We start from the raw sequence: 19004 nt of genomic DNA on the forward strand, positions 1-19004 counted from the left end.
GTAGGGGGGTGTTGGGACAGGTGGGGGAGGGAGGGAGTTTGGGGAGTAGGGAGAGCATGTGGGTTGGAGTGGGGAGTGTTGGGACAGGTGGGGGAGGGAGGGAGTTTGGGGAGTAGGGAGAGCATGGGGGTTGGAGTAGGGGTGTTGGGACAGGTGGGGGAGGGAGTGAGTTTGGGGAGTAGGGAGAACATGGGGGTTGGAGTAGGGGGGTGTTGGGACAGGTGGGGGAGGGAGGGAGTTTGGGGAGTAGGGAGAGCATGGGGGTTGGAGTACGGGTGTTGGGACAGGTGCGGGAGGGAGGGAGTTTGGGGAGTAGGGAGAGCATGGGGGTTGGAGTAGGGGTGTTGGGACAGGTGGGGGAGGGAGTGAGTTTGGGGAGTAGGGAGAGCATGGGGGTTGGAGTAGGGGTGTTGGGACAGGTGGGGGAGGGAGTGAGTTTGGGGAGTAGGGAGAGCATGGGGGTTGGAGTAGGGGGGCTTGGGACAGGTGGGGAAAGGGAGGGAGTTTGGGGATAGGGAGAGCATGGGGGTTGGGACAGGTGGGGGAGGGGAGGAATTTTGGGGGTAGGGAGGGCATGCGGTGGAGTAGGGAGTATTGGAGTTAGAGAGAAGATGGGGAGCATTGAGGTGAGTGACTCAAGCACCTTCTGTTTCTAGGCACAATGGAGTGCAGGATTATTGCAGGGTTTTGTAATCCTTCATACAAATTTACAAATAAAACATTTCTCATTAAGACAATATAACACGTTTCCTGCTGACTTTGTTTCTTTGATGAACGAAGCCAGGTGGGATGGCAAAATCCCAGTCAGTAATTTTCTGCATTGTTTCTTTCTAATTGGCCATCCCACTAAACTGCTGTGATCATTAGAATAGTGGTTACGCCAGGAGATGAGCGAATCAGAACTCCTGAGTTGTTTCTAGCTCTGCTTCTGGTCAGTATGTGACTTTTGATGTCACTGAACTTCTTTGTGCCTCAGTTTCCCCCTCTGTAAAATGTGTAATACTTACATTCTTCACAGGGCTGTGATAAGGATTAATTAATGTTTGTGAAGGGCTTTGAGATCCTTGATTGAAAGGTGCTAAATGTGTGACGTTTTATTATTTTTTGGACTACAGCTGCTTAGATATTACATCATTCTCCTGTGGTACCCCCCCTCCCCCCCACACACTCTGTCTCTCTCTCTCTCCCTTTTCTGTATAGCCCTCATTTCAGAGACCACCCCTCTCTTCTGTATGTCAGAAAGAGAACTCGGGGGATGTAAACGATGACATCTTGTCTGAAACTTTTATTCTGGTATCTCTGCGCTAGAGGGATGGGGCGTGTTGGGCATACAGATCCCGGAATGAGGCCTTTCACACTCAGAGAGTTCTGCAGCCACTGCTCCTTGCCCCAAAGCTGCATTACAATGCAATCCCACCACTCAGTGTTGATTATCAGGCCCAGAAGTGGCACTCCACTGTCTGCAACTGCTCCATGAACGCTGCCAAGCGCCTTTAATTGTTTTTTGACTGTGTCCCTCAGCAATCTGTCCTCAAAGAAATCCTCATGTTCCTGGTTGTTGTGGTCGTTCCTGAGGGTCTGCAAATACAGAAGAATCATGCATCCTGTATTTGCAACTTTCAGGAGAATAGTGCAGAGCTTTATGGGCTCCATACTTCTGTCAGAGATGGCAAAGACCAAAATGTTCCACACATGTTTGTGGCATATTTTAAAAAAGATGTGAAAATTATGGACTATGGATGGTATTATGGGATGGAGAAAATTGCATTCTGGGCTTCTGACCCCTGGATTCCAGAGGTAATCGGGTGGGGCTGATTGGAGTCATTGCAGCTTGGTAACCCTTCCTGGCCAGCCTGAAGTTCATACAACCCATCACACCATCTTTCCCTAATATATTTTTAAACTGTTGTCTTTATGGATTAATATTCACTAATAATCATAACACAATTTAGAGACTCCCCTTTTGTAAAGCAGGAAAGAGTTAACACTCTCAAGAAAGAAGACTTGATTTTTACTTGGTAAACAGATACCTGACATTTCTCAGCATAATGACACTCACATGCGAAAAGCTTCTGACTGAACCAGACGTTCAACTCGGTAGCGTGCTGCTATTATCATGAAATACAAATGACATCTCCCATTCATTGCTATTGTGAAAAAGATAGGACCAGAATGATTTAAGACGAATATTAGCCTCATTAGTTCAGTGGATCTTTTAAACTACCTTAATGTATTAAAAAAGACTTAGAATTAACTTTTCCTTAGTGGTTTGTATTTGTTAAATGTAAGAATTCTTGTACAAGTCACATACAAAGGAGCATGAATAATGCAGAGGTAGGATTACAGCGTGAGTTACTGAAAGAGAGGGATTGTATTGAATCTAAACGTAGTTATGCTGGTATAGTGCCATAGTGTAGACATACCGTTAGAATTGTCTAAAGCCATGTCTCCACTACAGACTTTGGTTGATGCAATTTATGTCGGCATACACCCGACAAAGTTTGTGTGTGTGTGTGAACAGTGGTTGGGGTTCGGAATTAATTGAAGATTACGATCTGTTAGAGCCTTTCTATGAAAGGGTATGCCTAACACAAACTGCAAATTAGATTGGTCATCAGGAACCTGTTGATGTAGTTTGCCTCAGGTGAGGTTCATCTGAAAGGAACGGGGCTGAAAAGTGAGCCTAGCAGGCCTAAAGATTATTTGGGTTTCTGTTGGACTTTGACTATGGTATCTCAGAAGGGGTTGAACTTTTCTGCGGAAAAGGACCTAGGGGTGACTGTGGACGAGAAGCCGGATATGAGTCAGCGGTGTGCCCTTGTTGCCAAGAAGGCCAATGGCATTTTGGGATGTATAAGTAGGGGCATAGCGAGCAGATCGAGGGACGTGATCGTCTCCCTCTATTCGACATTGGTGAGGCCTCATCTGGAGTACTTTGTCCAGTTTTGGGCCCCACACTACAAGAAGGATGTGGATAAATTGGAAAGAGTCCAGCGAAGGGCAACAAAAATGATTAGGGGTCTGGAACACATGACTTATGAGGAGAGGCTGAGGGAACTGGGATTGTTTAGTCTGCAGAAGAGAAGAATGGGGGGGGATTTGATAGCTGCTTTCAACTACCTGAGAGGTGGTTCCAGAGAGGATGGTTCTAGACTATTCTCAGTGGTAGAAGATGACAGGACAAGGAGTAATGGTCTCAAGTTGCAGTGAGGGAGGTTTAGGTTGGATATTAGGAAAAACTTTTTCACTAGGAGGGTGGTGAAACACTGGAATGCGTTGCCTAGGGAGGTGGTGGAATCTCCTTCCTTAGAAGTTTTTAAGGTCAGGCTTGACAAAGCCCTGGCTGGGATGATTTAATTGGGGATTGGTCCTGCTTTTGAGCAGGGGGTTGGACTAGATGACCTCCTGAGGTCCCTTCCAACCCTGATATTCTATGATTCTATGATTCTCTTGATGATTGTGCCAGAGGGTTAAACCACAGGGCCTATTGCAGTCCTATTTTTTGCCATGAGATCTGCTATGGATAGCATCTGATGAAGTGAGCTGTAGCTCATGAAAGCTTATGCTCTAATAAATTTGTTAGTCTCTAAGGTGCCACAAGTACTCCTTTTCTTCTTGCTGTGGATAGTGTTTTAGTTAAAGCATAAGAGTGGGAGGCAAGAGAACTAGGTTAGTTCTTCATCTCTGTATGACCTTGGGCAAGTCATTTAGTTTCTGACTCAGTTTCCCCAAGTGTAAAATAGGAGTAAGAATACCTACCTTACAGGGAGATTGTGAGAATTTATTCATTTGTGGAAATTGCATTGAGAGCACCAGATGGAAGGTGATCAAGCAAAAATATGATAAGCTGAGCAGTAGAAAAACGCCATGCTAGCGGCTGGGGAAGTCCAAAAGTAGGTAGACAAAACTGAAATGTTTTAATGGTGTTTACATACAGCCGTGAGCTAGATATGCTGAGATCACATAAAACAAGGTAATTAGAACATCTGCCTGCCTTGAGGATTCTCCACTGAAGCTGAAATATCATGTTTCAAAAACATGAGGCAGCATGTTCCTTTAAAAAAGAAACGTGATTTTTAGTGCTCCTGGAAGGTGCTGGCTTGACTGCCCTGCAGGTTTCTGTTTATATGCAGAGCAGCTACAGTCTGAGCAGCATCAATTCTATTTTTTTCCCATGTTGCCTTGCTGCTGTGCTTCTAATCTGAGTTGAATGGATTGGTGCCTAGTGGGCTTGGAAGGGTGCTTAGTCTCTGGTCTCTGCTGATAAGACTGCTAACAAGGCACCAACCCTGGTGGTGGGTTTTTGCCCTCCCAAATCATATCACATGCAAGACACTAATTTGATTCTTGGGTCATACTTGAGATATGATGCTTCTTGTGGGCTAGGAGGCAGAGGTGTTAATGTACCACTGGAGACTGTGCCTTACATTTGTCTTAGAAAATAGAGTCTCATCTCCTTCAACTTCATTCCTTATGGGACATGGAACCAGAACATTAGTCTTCCCTTTTTATTAATGTATGCAAATATCATCATGGCCTCTTTGTAAAAGCTTTCAGTCATGAAGCAGGAGGTCTGGGGATCAGGCATTCCCTGGGACAGGAAAGTGGTGCATTGGAAGAATTGGGGTTTTGGCTGCTATCCTTGGTTAGAATGGCAGATGCTTAGTAACTGCTACATTTCCTTTGTTCGACCCTGAATTTCACAGGCACTTATGCACTTATTATCACACCTACAAAGGCCCTCAGGATTTTGGAGGCTTCATCTGAAAGTCTCCTCCGTGGTAAACTGCTCCTTTTCCCTGCCGTAGAAGGAGGGCTAAATAGACCTGTGTATTTTGCACAGCAGGTTGCTCTTTGTGAGATGGTAAAACAGGACCACATGATGCCGCAGAGCGATGGCAGTGGTATATCTGCACGGTGAAGTCTTATGAGCTCTGCTGGCTTGGTCTCTAAGGCACATGGCTCCTGCTTAACCTTGCGGAAGATAGTCAGTGTGTGGTGCTGCATTATTATGGGCACTGTTGTGGGACCTCAGTATTAACTATTTTTCCCCTTCCTGGAGGGTGGAATTATTCCTGCTTCTCCTGGAGGGGGGGCCCTGGGGTTATACCATGTCACTTCTCCTACCCCCACCCCCTGGCATTATCCCTTTCATCTCACCTCTGGGTTGGGATTTATACCCTGCTCCTCCTCTTGAACCTGGGGTTATTCCCTGCTTCTCCCTACAGGGGGAGCATCTCTCAGCCCCCCCACAGGGGTGGGGTTATGTATTATCCCCGCCCCTTTGGGGGCGTGTTACATTGACCCTGCCTCACGCCGAGGGGCATTATTCATCGCCTTATTGTGTGGGCGGAGTCTCTCCTGACACCGCCCCTCTGCGGGGGTGGAGCCCCTCCAGGTCCCTCCCCCTGCGGGGCGGGAGCCCTTCTCGGTGCCCCTTGTGTGGGCGGAGCTTCCCGTTGCGGGGGGTGGGACCGGCGTGGCCCCGCCCCGGAAGGACGCGCCGGGGCGGGCGCTGGCGGCGCTCGGTGGGGGGGTAGGTGGCGGCGGCGGTTCGCGGGTGCCGGCAGCCGGGGAGTGCGGGGCCCCGGCCGGCGGGGCCGGGCCATGGGGAAGGAGCAGGAGCTGCTGGAGGCCGCCCGCACCGGCAACCTGCCCGCCGTGGAGAAGCTGCTCTCGGGCAAGCGCCTCAGCTCGGGCTTCGGCTCGGGGGGCGGCGGCGGCGGCGCCGGGGGCGGCGGCGGGGGGCACCCGCTCTCCAGCCTGCTCAGGTGGGTCCCGCTCCGGGGGGGCAGCGCCCGCCTCAGCCCCTCCCCGGGTTGGGGGTGGGGTCCCACGGTGCTGGCGGGGGGGCAGGCGGTTGGGCCACTCCGGGCGGTTGACCGCCTGGTGGGGGGAGGGGTGCTGGAGCCGAGCCGGGGGTCGCCGTGGGGGGGGGTGGCCAGGGTACCCGTGGGGCGAGGGCCTGGGGCCGGGCGTACCTGTGGGCGGGACGGAGCTCCGCGCTTGGGGCGGGGGCGGTTGGTTCGCGGGGGTGCTTGGGGCAGAGTGGGGGCCATTGCAGGTGGGTTGGGACGTCGGGGGCTGGGGATGCTTGGGGGGAACTCCCTCCCTCCTTGCCTCTGTCTCCGGTTGCCTCCTCGCTCCCCAGCCGGGCTGGGCATGGCTTCTCGCCGCTGTAACGTCCCTGGCTTTCAGACATGTGGCTGTTTAAACACTTGTGTTACATTAGCTCCCAGTCAGGACTGGGGGGGCCGTTATGCTGGGCGCAGCACAAACACGCTGGCTCTGAATGGTCTGCGATGTGTAATTTACCTTGCTTTGCGGCTTTCAGCTCTTTGTGTAGCTGCTTTTCCTCTCCTTCCTTTCTTGTAAGCAACTCACAAATGGCCATTGCATTTCTCAAGGTGCAGCTCTTCGCAGTTTTCCTTCCATGCCGTTCCAGTCCGCTGTTGGAAAATGCTGCGGATCCTGTTCCCTGCTATCCTTTCCCTCTGGCTGTTTGAGCTGCAGGAGGATGGTCTGAGAGTTCAGGGCTACGTTTGCTTGGGTCCTTGCTGTAGTTCCCGAAAGCTCATGCTCAAATAAATTGGTTTGTCTCTAAGTTTGCTTGGGTGTCACTTGGTGGCATCCTTCTGAGAGAGGGAGGATCTTTCTTAGATATCTGTGGCTAAATTTGATCTGTCTTCCCCTCTACGGTGGAGAACAGACACGCAGGGAAGGAACCTCAAGAGGTCATCAAGTCTAGTTTCCTCGGCTGAGGCAGGACCAAGTAAACTTAAACCACCCCGGCAAGGGTTTGTCCAACCTGTTCTTAGAAACCTCCAATGATGGGGGTTCTGGAATCTCCCTTGGGAAACTATTCCAGAGTTTCACTATCCTTATAGTTTTTCTTAATACTGACCATAAATCTCTTTTGCTGCACATTAAGCCCAATCCTCCTTGTCCTACCTTCAGTGGACAAAGAGAACAACTCATGCCCATTCTTTTTATAACCGCCTTTATCGTATTTTGAAGACTATTATCAGGTTCTCCCCTTGATCTTCTTTTCTCAAGACTAAACATGCCCATTTTTTAGACCTTTCCTCATATGTCAGATTGTCTAAGCCTTTTATCATTTTTGTTGCTCTCCTCTGGATACTCTCTAATTTGGTCACCTTTTTCCTAAATTGTGATGCCCAAAATTGGAGGCAGTACTCCAGCTGGGGCCTCACAGATGCTGAGAAGAGTGGGACAATTAGCTCCTATCTTACTTACAACATTCCTGTTAATATATCCCAGGATGATATTAGCCTTTTCCACAGCTGCATCACATTGACTTATATTCAGTGTGTGAACCACTGTAACCCCCAGGTCAGTTTCAGCAGTACTACCGCTTAGCCAGTCATTCCCCATTTTGTAGGTTTGCATTTGCTTTTTCCTTTCTAAGTGAAGTGCTTTGTGCTTGTCTTTATAGAATTTCATCTTGTTGATTTCAGAACAATTCTCTAATTTATCAAGGTCATTTTTAATTCTAATCCTCTCCTCTAAAGTACTTGTAACCCTTCCCACTATTATGTCATCTCAGATTTTATAAGCATACTCTTCACTCTGTTATCCAAGTTATTAATGAAAATGTTGAATAGTTCCAGACCAAGGTCTGACATCTGTGGGACCTGGCATTGGTCACTGTCGGAAGACCGGATACTGGGCTAGATGGACCTTTGATTTGACCCAATATGGCCATTCTTATGACTCCACTAGATACGGCCTTCCAGTTGGACAGCGAATGGCTGATAACTACTCTTTGAGTATGGACTTTCAACCAGTTGTACGCTCACCTTATAGTAACTTCAACTAGCTTACATTTCCCTAGTTTACTTATGAGAGTGTCATGTGGGACTGTCAAAAGCCTTGCTAAAATCAAGGTATTTCACGTGAACTGCTCTCTTCTCCCCCCCACCCCCAAAACAAAAAAACACAAACAAAAACCAGCAACCTAGGCCTTCAACCCCTGTCCAAGAATAAAGGTGGTGTGGTTTGCCATGATTTGTTCTTGACAAATCCATGCTGACTATTCCTTGTAACCCTATTATCTTCAAAGTGCTTACAAATTGCTTGTTTAATAACTTGTTCCAATATCTTTACAAGTATTGAAGCTAGGATGACAAATCCACAATTCCCTGGGTTCTTTTTGTTCCTCTTTTTAAAGGTAGGTACTGTTTGCCATTCTCCAGTCCTCTGGGACCTCATCCGTCCTCCATGAGTTCTCAAAGATAATTGCTTACGGTTCCGAGATTGCTTCAGCCAGTTCCTTAAGTACCTTAGGATGAATTTCATCAGGCCCTGCTGACTTGAATACCTCTAACTTATCTAAATATTCTTTAATCTGTTCTTTCCGTGTTTTGCCTTATGGATAATTGTTGGGGTAACACGGGTAACACCGTGTTAAGGTACCCATTGAGATGAATAGCAGGGAGCCAGTGAGATGAGTTGATGAAAAGCAAAGGAAGTTTATTTGCCTGCTGTAAATATTTCTGATTCTTCGCCACAAAGTGTAAACATTGTATGTTTGCTTGGGTCAAACTTTAATATACAAAACATAGAGGGAAAAGAATTGACAGATGCTGCCTCTGTTCTGGGTCAGAAAGAATTCAAACACTTTGGACCCGTCTACATTAGGAGACAGATGTGTTTGAAAATATGTGCACAGGGTCACCTCAGTTAAATGCATACCACAGAAGTATCCTCAATCCCTTGTTCTAGCAGTTTGACCACTTCTTTTCAACATGTGGTGGTTATGATGACCCTGTCTGTGTTGGTAGGATGATGGCTTGCATTATACAGGGCAGGGCGGCAGTGTTGGACATCTGATCTGCTAGCTTGCTTGTTGCTTTGTATGTGCAGCCTCAGATGCTCAGACTGTGCATGTAGGAGCATAAATGGTGAAAACTATTATAGACTCCCATATCCTCTTCACAACTTTCCTAAGTACCCCAGAAGGCCGGCTTCTAGACAGGCTTTTGAATGCGTTTGTGACAAAGCCCCAATCCTGCAAACACTTAAACATGCGAGTAGTCCCATTGAATTTAGTGGAAGAACTCGTGTGCATAAATGCTACTTGCCTGCAGGAATGACTTGTGATAGAGCTTGTAGGCACACTTCCATGTTGGAAGTCTGCTGGGTACATGGTCCCAAACCATAATGTGGATGAGGCTTTTCTATCAGTATGCTCAGTGCACCTGGGAGTATTTCAGCGACTCAGGTACTGCTTTTTGTCCTGTATGCTGGAAGCTGAATTTAAATTGAAATGTGAGATTGGGGATTGACAGGAGCTTAGAAATTTCCTTGGTCACTTCTAGTATCCTGTTTTATCTCCTTGAATTTTTACTTGTGTGCTAAACTTGTGTGCTAATTTTATGGTTACACAATGTCCTTATGAAGAGCAGTTACTGAATTTACCTGCAATAGGAGGCATGAGAATTGTTCAGGGTGGAGTTGGGATAAGTTGGGCAAATATCCAAAATTGATTTAATTCTGCAAGCTTAACTTAGTTTGTGACTTGAGGGGGTGCCTCGGTTTTGTGTGACGCTTCCTTTTAATATCCTGGCACTGACATGACTACAGCAAAACTGTATAAACATCCTTTAGGTTTTCAAAAAATGTATGGTGATCGAGGAGCTCTCTGATCTGTGGAGTTTTTAGTCATCTTCATAGCAGTAGGTGCACTCTACCATTCATCGCTGCTGCATGAAGGGGACATGAATGGGATCCCTAGCATTACAGGTGGGATTGATTGTTCCAAATAGCAAGACTGAGTGTCCAAGTGGCCTCAGGGCAGTGGAGGGATTGGGTGCAGTCTTCCCTGTGCGTGTGTCTGTGTCATCCTCTTTCTGTTGTGGTCTGTTTTCATTCTAGCCTGTGAAATTAACTTGTGTCCCTGCCTCCAAGACCTGAACGACTGCTGACTTGTTCATTCCTCTCAACGTTTATAATCCTTCCGGGAGCATCCCTATGAAGTGCAGACTGTGACTTCTCTCTCTCCTTCCTGGGGGCAGGGAGGTTGTTTAATAAGTGCTCTACACCAGCTATGTCCTCAATTACATTTCACTCTACTGTGGCTTGTGCTGCTCCCATTAAAACTACAAGGGTGTGAAAAGTAGCAACACAAAATAAAATGTAAATGTCTGTCTTGCCCTTGGTATAAAACTGAAGGGGGCAGATGAAAAGGCCACAGGAGGGGAAGGTGGCAGATGAGTGGGGGTGGCAGGAGTTTGCATGGGCAGTGAAAGAGATTGTATTAATTCTAGGGAAGGCTATGGGGTAAATCACAAAGTAACAGGTGTCTGACAATCAGTTCAAGAGTAACTGTGAATAATTTCTTTTTTACGTTTACAGTTGAAGGAGCTGTTGTTTAATATTTTCTCATGGTGCCTTGAGTTTGTTGTACTGAGATATATTTTCTGAATTAAAACAAATATGAGCTGGAGGTATGCCCAGAGGGGAATTTCACTTTAAAGATAACAGAAAAGCATGCCCAGGGAAATGACTCAGTGGGGGAGAGGTCTGCATACCACCAGTTGGGGGCTGATAATCGTCTTTATCATAAGTGCAAAGAGCAGGGAGTGGTTAAAGAACAATAGACACTTCTCAAAAAAAGAAAAGGAGTACTTGTGGCGCCTTAGAGACTAACAAATTTATTTGAGCATAAGCTTTCATGAGCTACAGTTCACTTCATCGGATGCATTCAGTGACACTTCTAGTGCTGAATATTTTATGGCTCCTTAGTTCGTGTGAGTTTAGAACAGGGATTTAAAGTCATGTTTGAGTGGTGATGTACCTTACTGAGGAGAACTCAGGCTAGAAAGAGGGTCAACTGAGAGCCACATTAGCAATGCTGAAGGAGTTGGTGGGGCGAACTAGCCCGTGCTATTGAAGCAGCCAAATGTGACTTCCTAGTAGTGGATCACTGTGGCAAAATCAGGTATTGGGTAAAACTTTCCAAGTCCTAAGTCACTCATGTGCTTCTGAAAATTGTACCCATCGTGCTGGTTTGGAGAAAGCCTCTAAGATACTGGGGTGTGCAGCATTTGGACCTTCCTCTCTAGTAAAAATAAGGGTTGCTGGGGAGCCAAGTTAGGAGTGTGCAGGCTGCATATTGGGGACTCTTACCATTCAGATCTCAGAGCATTACAAGTGATAGGGGAACATCTGATGCAGGGTGGGGCTCTGAGTTGTGGTTGGACAAGGATAAGTTCCCCCTCACTGTTTTTGCCAAAGCACTCTTGAGGCAGGGAAGGATTGAAACAAGCTTTCTTTTTATGGGTAGCAGCACATCATTTTGAGATGGGTAGCAGCCATCTCTTCCCTGTGTCTTCAAGTCAGCTGGGTTATCCTCAATCCTCTTTTGGAAGTTTTTCTCGGTACAGCGTTGTAAGTGTTTTTTCATGCCCACAGATTTCCCCATGGTTTCTCTCTCTAACTGAATTCAGGTCTTGTCTCTTCAGGTCTGTACATAACTTAGCAGTTTCTGCTTTCCCCACCATCTTACTTTTTGGACTACTCTTTAGTGTGTGGTTTGAGGGAATGTCTGCCTTTTCTGGGCATTGTGCCCAGTTTAACTCTTTTAAATAGGATTGTCCAGCATTCAGATACTGCATCTAGCAGTGGGCTTTGTTTGTAAAGAAGCAATCTGGGAATCTTCCTTCACACAAGATTCCTGGGGGAATTCCAGAAACCTAATTTTGAGTCCTGCAATGCCTTCTGAATAGTAGAAACAAGAAGTAATAGGAGACTTCAAAGAACCGGGCACAAACTTGGGCACTCTAAGGAATAAATGGAGAAATACGCGTGTGGACATGGTGTAGGAGGCTGGGTTCCCTGCCTAGTGCTTAGGTGAGACCTCTAGAGAGGTGGAAGTTAGGAGGGGCTGCTAAATTAATAACACCACCCAGCTCTTTCATAGCTTTGCTTCAGTAGTTCTCAAAGTGCTTTACATTGTATGGGGACATGACTTGCTCAAGGTCCCACAGCAGGCACTGGAGGAGCCAAGAATGGAACCCAGGTCTCCTGAGTGCTGGGACAGGCTCTACTTCCATAGTGTCCACTATTTGTTAGATATTGATCTAGTACCTCTCATCCCAGGGTGCTTTATGTAACACAGAAGACGTTCTTTATTTGCCTGCTGAGATGCAGGCACATTTGGGTTGGTGGCCAAATGACTTGCGTTAAGCTGTGGTATAGTGGTGTGAAAAGGGAATCTCTGTCTAGGACATTAGGCTAGGCAAGCCTGTATAAAAAGTGCCAAGAGGCTGCTAATGTCTTGAGAGCAAGTGTTGGTCTTTAATCTCATCCTGAAGGCATCTATGCAGTAAATCATACGGAACTCCATTTTTTCCGTACCTCGTAAGGCTGATGGGCTGAGTTAGACCTTGTTGGAATTCAGTTTTGAGTTTGCAGAGACTCTGAGTATTTCATACATGGTGTTTAGACCTTTGAGCCATACCCTCCCAGAAAACTCCATTTTAAAATGAGATGAATAGGTTGGTAATCACACAATTCCCACTTAACAAAATGTTGCAGGTATGCAGGAAGAGAGATCTGGTAGGTTGTGATATGACACGTGGAGAAGGAAACGCACAGGTACTGTTAAAGATAAATCCTCTTCTTCAGATGCATATGTTCCACTAGCTAATACTAAAATACTAGGCAAGGAAATAAGCCCCAGTGCAAAATGTATGTGAATGAACAAAGTAGTAACCAAGGAAGAAGGATATAAGAGAGGGTATGGAGCAGAGGTAGAAGGCTGTACTGAATGGACTAAGGAATGAAAGTGTGGTTAATGGAGGTGGAAAGGAGGATTGTGCTACTAGTTTTCCAAGCTATTACATAAGGCACATGTCAGCAAAACCATACCTATGTTACTGTCTCCTCGCTGGTGCAGAACTCCACAATGTGACTTGCTGAGACTTCTGGTGGCACATCCCATGGTTCTTTGAGCTACAGTAAGCTGAGCCACTCCCTTTCCCGAGGGAATTATAGAAGAATGAATCTGTCCTTTGAGGCACAAAAGGAGTTGGGGGGTGGGGGGACTGTGAGAAGGTGTTGGAGGGCAATCGGCACTCAAGTATTTTAGCCTGCATCCTCATTGAAAACACACAGGTTATTGGTTTGAGTGAAAGTGAAACCCTGACTCTAACCCACATCCCCATCTGGGCCGGACCAGGATGAAAGCACTGCTTAACTTGGGTGAGGTTTTGGTGTGTAGACAGGGGTGGGGAGTTCTGAGCAACACCCAAGTAAAAAGCCTGGGTTAACTCTGCACTAACGGCACACTGAAATCACAAGGAGAGCCGTCAGAAACGTACAAGAGACATAACTTAAATTTTCAGTGTTCTTTACCTCTGTGCTAGCAATGGAAGGTGGCAGGCACAAGCCAGTTCCCAATATGGAGGGGAGGAGAGAGGGGAAAAGCGGGATCACACCAAACCAGGTGATGTGGTGATTGCCTGTGCAGTTGTCAATTTTAGTGACTTTCTGTCCCTAAGCTCTGAAGTGGCAAGAAATAACCAGCAGCTTTTCCGTTTTAAAATGTGATTTGTCTGTGAACGGTGCGAACTAGACAGACGTGCAGGCTGAACTCTCTGTTTAAAGGTAGAGCGTAGACTGTGGCAGTACAATTCTGTTCAAAAAGAACTAGGAGACAGGAAAGGGAGTTCAGTCTGCATGTCCAATGCAACCTTTGTCTGTAGCTGAGACTGTTAACAAGGGGCCCAACTGTAGACAAGGTTTGGTCATGTTTCGTGTAGGTTTAGAGCCAGGTCCCGTTTCCAGATCCTGATCGTGCAACATGAAGCCAGTGGGATTCCTCATGGGCTCAGAAGTCGGCTAAGCATGGATCAAATTGTAGGATTGCTGCTCTGCATACACTGAGATCTCTGCTCCTTGACTCTGAGGTGGCTGCTGCTTCCCTCTCCAAAACATACCTCAAGTCCTTCTTGTAACATGCACATAAACATTTCCTGCTGACCAGTTAGTGTCCAGAGATCATCTAATCTTAAACCAGCATAATTTACTACTTACATAAGTAAAAGGAAGTCCAAAGAATACAAATGCCTTACGAATCAAACAAGTCAGTGAAGTCAGTGGCTGGCTTGAGCAGGATATTTCTGTTTACAACTTTCTTTTCATCTTCACTGGAAAATTCTGAAGCAGGAAGCAGTGAAATGATCTTGTGGTCTAAAATATCTTGAGTTGTATTCAAAAAGTTTTAGCGAGGTTTGTAATAGTGATGGAGTGTCCCTCGGGGGAGGGATAGCTCAGTGGTTTGAGCATTGGCCTGCTAAACCCAGGGTTGTGAGCTCAATCCTTGAGGGGGCCATTTAGAGATCTGAGACAAAAATTGGGGATTGGTCCTGCTTTGAGCAGGGGGTTGGACTAGATGACCTCCTGAGGTCCCTTCCAACTCTGATATTCTGTGATTCTCAACCACAACCTTCAGCATAAGCCTTTCATTTTGGTCTGCTGATGTAAAGTGGCTGTGAATGTTGTTTGGCAGAGGGGGAAACTGAGGCTGTTTTGAGCTGCGGACTGTAAACTGATATAAAGGAGAAACTTCTGTTGTAAATTAAGAGCTTTTTTGCATACCTGTGTTGAGGGAAGGGACTCACTTCACATAAGCTGTAGCAAGTGTGTTTAATTTTAAGTAGTATTACTAGCAAGTTTCCTTTGGTTTAGGAAATAACATACAAGACCATATAATGATTGAACACTCAAAACCACTTCAGACAGTCCACATGCAATTACAGTCAGAGAAGTGTCTGGTATTTTTATTAGTTCTCATTCAGTTTACCAGGCAAAACATGACTAACTCCTAGTGCTTCAATAGTTGCCGGTGATCTGAAAATCTAGTTGAGACCTTTTTGCCCATTACACTGTCCCTAGAAATAAAGATCACATGTTAATCACACTTGGTTGATAATTCTGCTGATAACATGAGTTAGACTAGACGCAGCTGAATTGGCTCTGTGTGGCTTGTGAGTGTTAGCACTTTCTGTCACTAAATGAGTAGGATTCAAAGGACCATAGGGGGCAAGGGGCCTGTTCTGCATAAATATTTCTGCCAAGGTTGTTGCCTATTACAGCTACAAATGATACCTAAAAGGAACTGGAAGAGATTAATATGCTTGTCCTTATTCTTTTCAGTTCCTTTTTAGCTTATGATGGCACTGTTTCTCCTGAATAGTCAGTCCTTCTCAATAACACACATAGAGAAGAATGTCTGAAATAAGAAAAAGTGGTTATGAAAGTGACAGTTGTGGGCGAGAATCAAGAGCATGTGTAGGATCTTAATTAGGTTTTAATTCACTTCTTTGAAGCTGACTAGCTCTCAAGATGGTGAGATCCCTTTAAGATAGGTCAAGGGAATTGGTAAACCTGTTAGGGCAATTTATTAGAGATGTAATATCCTCAGATTTCCTGGAAAAAAACATGAGATGCTTATATAATCAACACAATATTACTTCTTACGACAACGAAACAATGTAGGTCCTCTGGCTTGTTAAAAGGCAAGGAAGTTTGGACCTGTCATTGTAAATTGTACCATGTTTGAAAAGCATTTGCATTGTTTCAATGTGTCTCTCCTCTCCAACTGGCTTTGGACTATTGGCCAGTGTGAATGGGGCTGGACTTGTTTTAAAATGTTCAGAGACCTCTAACTGAGCGAGGCGCTACAGATTTCAGGCCATTTTCTGCAAAGTTTGTAATCTGATCTGTGTCATACTGATTAGGCAGTGGGGTTAAAACCTGTTGGTTGGGGCAGGATCTGGATAAGATTCTGCTCCACCTGTAGTTAAGATAGGATTCTAGCTTTGAGATTGCCCTCCTATTCCTAGGTGCAGTGGTATCCAGAATGGATTGCTAAACTTTGTGGTGAAGTGTAAGTGCTGCAATATCTCCCCTGAGACTAGGCTGCTGCTCTCTTCTAGACTCCAAGGTCCAAGTTTTCAGAGCTGTGTGGGTGGGGGGAGGGAACAATCAACAAAACTACTCCTTTTCTCCTCCTCCAAAAAAAGGAAGCTGCTCTGAGCACAGAGTTAGCTCATAAAATAGCTTTATAATAGAAACATGACGGGGCATTCCCTGAACCTTTCTTGCTTGGCTGTGATAGTTTAACAATAGCCACTCACCCAGTTGAACTGTGGAGTACTCCACGCCCTGTCTAGCAAACAGTTGTTAAGTAGGACAGGCTTCTCTTAATAATAATAATACTCTTAGCAGTTCTGAATGCTAGTATTGCTACTGGTTGATGGTATTGCTACTGGTGCATTGATATGCAGACTCCCAGCTGACACTATTCCCCTGTGAATTGTTTACTTGAAAGCACTTTTTTTTACAGTTCAGGAAGGCTGGAAGGGAGTGTTTGTATCTGGGTGATTTCTTAATTCAGCTTTGCAGCATTCTGTTTGCTCACTGATCCCTGTAGTTTTATGTTAAGCATGAACTTGTGGTTGCAGCTGGGACTTGAGGTCTGGGTTCAGTTTCTGGCTCTGTCACAGACTCGCTGTGTGACTATAGAGAAGTCACTTAATCAGTGCTTCAGTCAGTGCATCTAATCTGTAAACAGGATAGTTCTTTAACCTGGGGATAATTCTTCCTTTGTGTCTTTTCTGCTTAGATTGTCAACCCTCTGTGGAGGAGAATGTTATTTGTACAGCACCAAACACACATTCTGAGCTCATGTGAGGATCATGTGACTACTAGTGTCTTCTCCCTGTTTTATAAAACCTTGTTGGGAGAGGAAATCAACATGTCATCCTGTTTCTAGGTGATACGCACTCATATCCGTAGTCCAAGGTTTTCTGTAATGCAAAGGGCAGGACCCCTGGTATCTTCAGGCTTACTCAAAGACCGTTTCCTAGCACAGGGTAATGGCAAGTGCTCTGATGCTACACTGAAGTAGTGAGAGTGATGTTGAAGCAACTTACGGATCAAGTTCAGCTGCTCTGCTTTCAAATGGCAATACCTGTGACACAGGATATTGACTGGTGCTTGTACTGTTCCTCATTACCTCTGAATACAACTGCTGTCAATCTTTATGTAGGCAGAAATTCAAAACATCTTTGACTTATTAATCCAGTGTTGGCTCCACAGCTTACAGAAAAGTACTAGTTGGAAAATATCCTTTGTGATATTGCCTTCTTGTCAATCTCTCGCCACTCTTCCGATGCCAAGAAAAATCTTCCTGAAGTTTCAAATGTCAAAGGACTTGTGGTGCTCTGGAACAGAGTTCTAAAATGTTACAAGTCTGAGGTGGAACAAGCCAGAATACAGTAGCTTAACATAAGTGCTTTGCACTCTGATAAAGCTTCTCGTCAGAGAATTTCAAAGGGCTTTACACGTACAGTATTTCCAAAACTTGTCCAGTTTGCCCGTAGCCTTTCAAGAAGGAACTTTACCCTGGAGTAAGATGTGACATGAGAAATTTCAGGTGGGTCTGTTCAGTTTTGGTAGAGGGATAAAAATTGGGCTTGCAATAGGAGGCTTAATTCTTCATTCTAGAGAGAGATGCATCTCTATGCCTATATGACTTGCATTACAGCTGGGGAAAGTGAGGCTGATGTCTGCCAAAGGTCAGTTAAGGCAGGAGGTAGGAATAGAAGTCCTCTGCTCTGTCCACTAAATCTCATTCCTTCCCAAGAGCTTCCTGTTGCTAAAGCTCTTGCTAGTAATACAACTTGTGTAAGACTCCCTGGTCTCATGCCACTGGCCACAATGAAACTTTTTATAATGAGCAGATCACTTGGGTCCCAAGTGTCTTTCAGACACTGATCGAGACTGGGTTTTGTTACTCAAGCCACAGGCTGCAAGAAGATCTTAAATAAATGGAGGCCATTGGCTAGGGATAACTGAGAAGACTGTTTCTGTGACCGTGGAGATGGCAGTAGTTTGCCTTTTAGTCCTGACAGTTTGGTTAAAATGCAAGACACATGCTGAAATTTGTATAATTTGTTAGGATTGGGTGCAGTGGTGCTGAAATAACTGACCACTCTCTGCAAGTGCTTGCATTGACTTCTGGGTTTGTCCTTGCTCGTTACAAAAAGGGAACATTCCATCTGAACACATGCAAGATTCCCTGATGGCTTTTTTTTCATTTGTATGCCATGACTTATTTTGCCACTGAGTTGTGTGTAGGAATTTCAGGACTGAAGCCACAGCTATGCATGTAAACAAACATTAGATGCTTGAGCAATTAGATACTGACATTTCAGTAGACTTCAGTTTCCCACTGCTTTCATCTCTGGGCCTGCAATCCTGAAAATGAACATATGATACTGCAGTTTCAAGGACAGCATGAGCATCTGGCTAAGAATGCTCTATGTTCTACTTGGAAGTAGGAGCTTCATAGAATTCATTGTTAGGCCTTAGAAAATATATCTCTGGGAAGCTGCCTTTGGTAAATGTGGGCTGCAGGAAGGATTTGGTTATGACAGCCCAAGATAGGGTGTGTGAGCCTTGTTCTTGAGGCATGTTCCCTGCTGATTGATCCAACTCTGAAGGGAATGTACCCAGTCTTTTCTGGAGGAAATAAAACGGCAGTGTGGCTTGTTGTGTAGTCATGAGGAAGAGTTAAGATAGAACATGCTGTTCAGTAATCCATGAGGGTTCCTTTAGACCAGTGGTCCCCAAAATTTCAGTGGGAATAGCATATTTCTATTCCCAAAGACTGTGGTGGGCGCCAGACATGTTGCCGCTGAACTGCTGCTGAGAAACGGCAACGCATCTTGGCAGCATTTCGGCGGGTGATTGTCTGGTGGCAGTGTTCAGCAGCGGCATTTTGGCAGCGCAGTGTCCTGCGGGCCACACAACTGCCCCAGCGGGCGCCATTGCACCCGTGGGCACTGTGTTGGGGATTAGACCTTCTCTTCCCACCCTCTAGGGAAGACATTAAATTCCCAGCTGGGATGGTGACACAGCAGATCCTTGTGGTAGAAAAGTGGCTTTATGCTGGAGAGACAGCCAGAAAT

The 19004-nt window shown here is 45.7% G+C and overlaps 1 protein-coding gene across 6 annotated transcripts in view; it reads left to right on the forward strand.

Annotated features, from left to right (window-relative positions):
• The first annotated feature begins 5585 nt into the window (after positions 1-5585).
• ANKS1A (ankyrin repeat and sterile alpha motif domain containing 1A) overlaps positions 5586-19004 on the forward strand; it is a 155982-nt gene continuing 142563 nt past the window's right edge. For all 6 annotated transcript variants that reach the window (XM_077839460.1, XM_077839461.1, XM_077839463.1 and 3 more), the window contains exon 1: positions 5586-5771. In XM_077839460.1, coding sequence (XP_077695586.1) covers positions 5608-5771 — 164 coding nt within the window. In that variant the 5' untranslated portion in view covers positions 5586-5607. The remainder of the gene's footprint in view (positions 5772-19004) is intronic.

The sequence above is a fragment of the Eretmochelys imbricata genome, chromosome 21 (genome assembly GCF_965152235.1).
Source record: "Eretmochelys imbricata isolate rEreImb1 chromosome 21, rEreImb1.hap1, whole genome shotgun sequence".
Taxonomy (NCBI): Eukaryota; Metazoa; Chordata; order Testudines; family Cheloniidae; genus Eretmochelys; species Eretmochelys imbricata.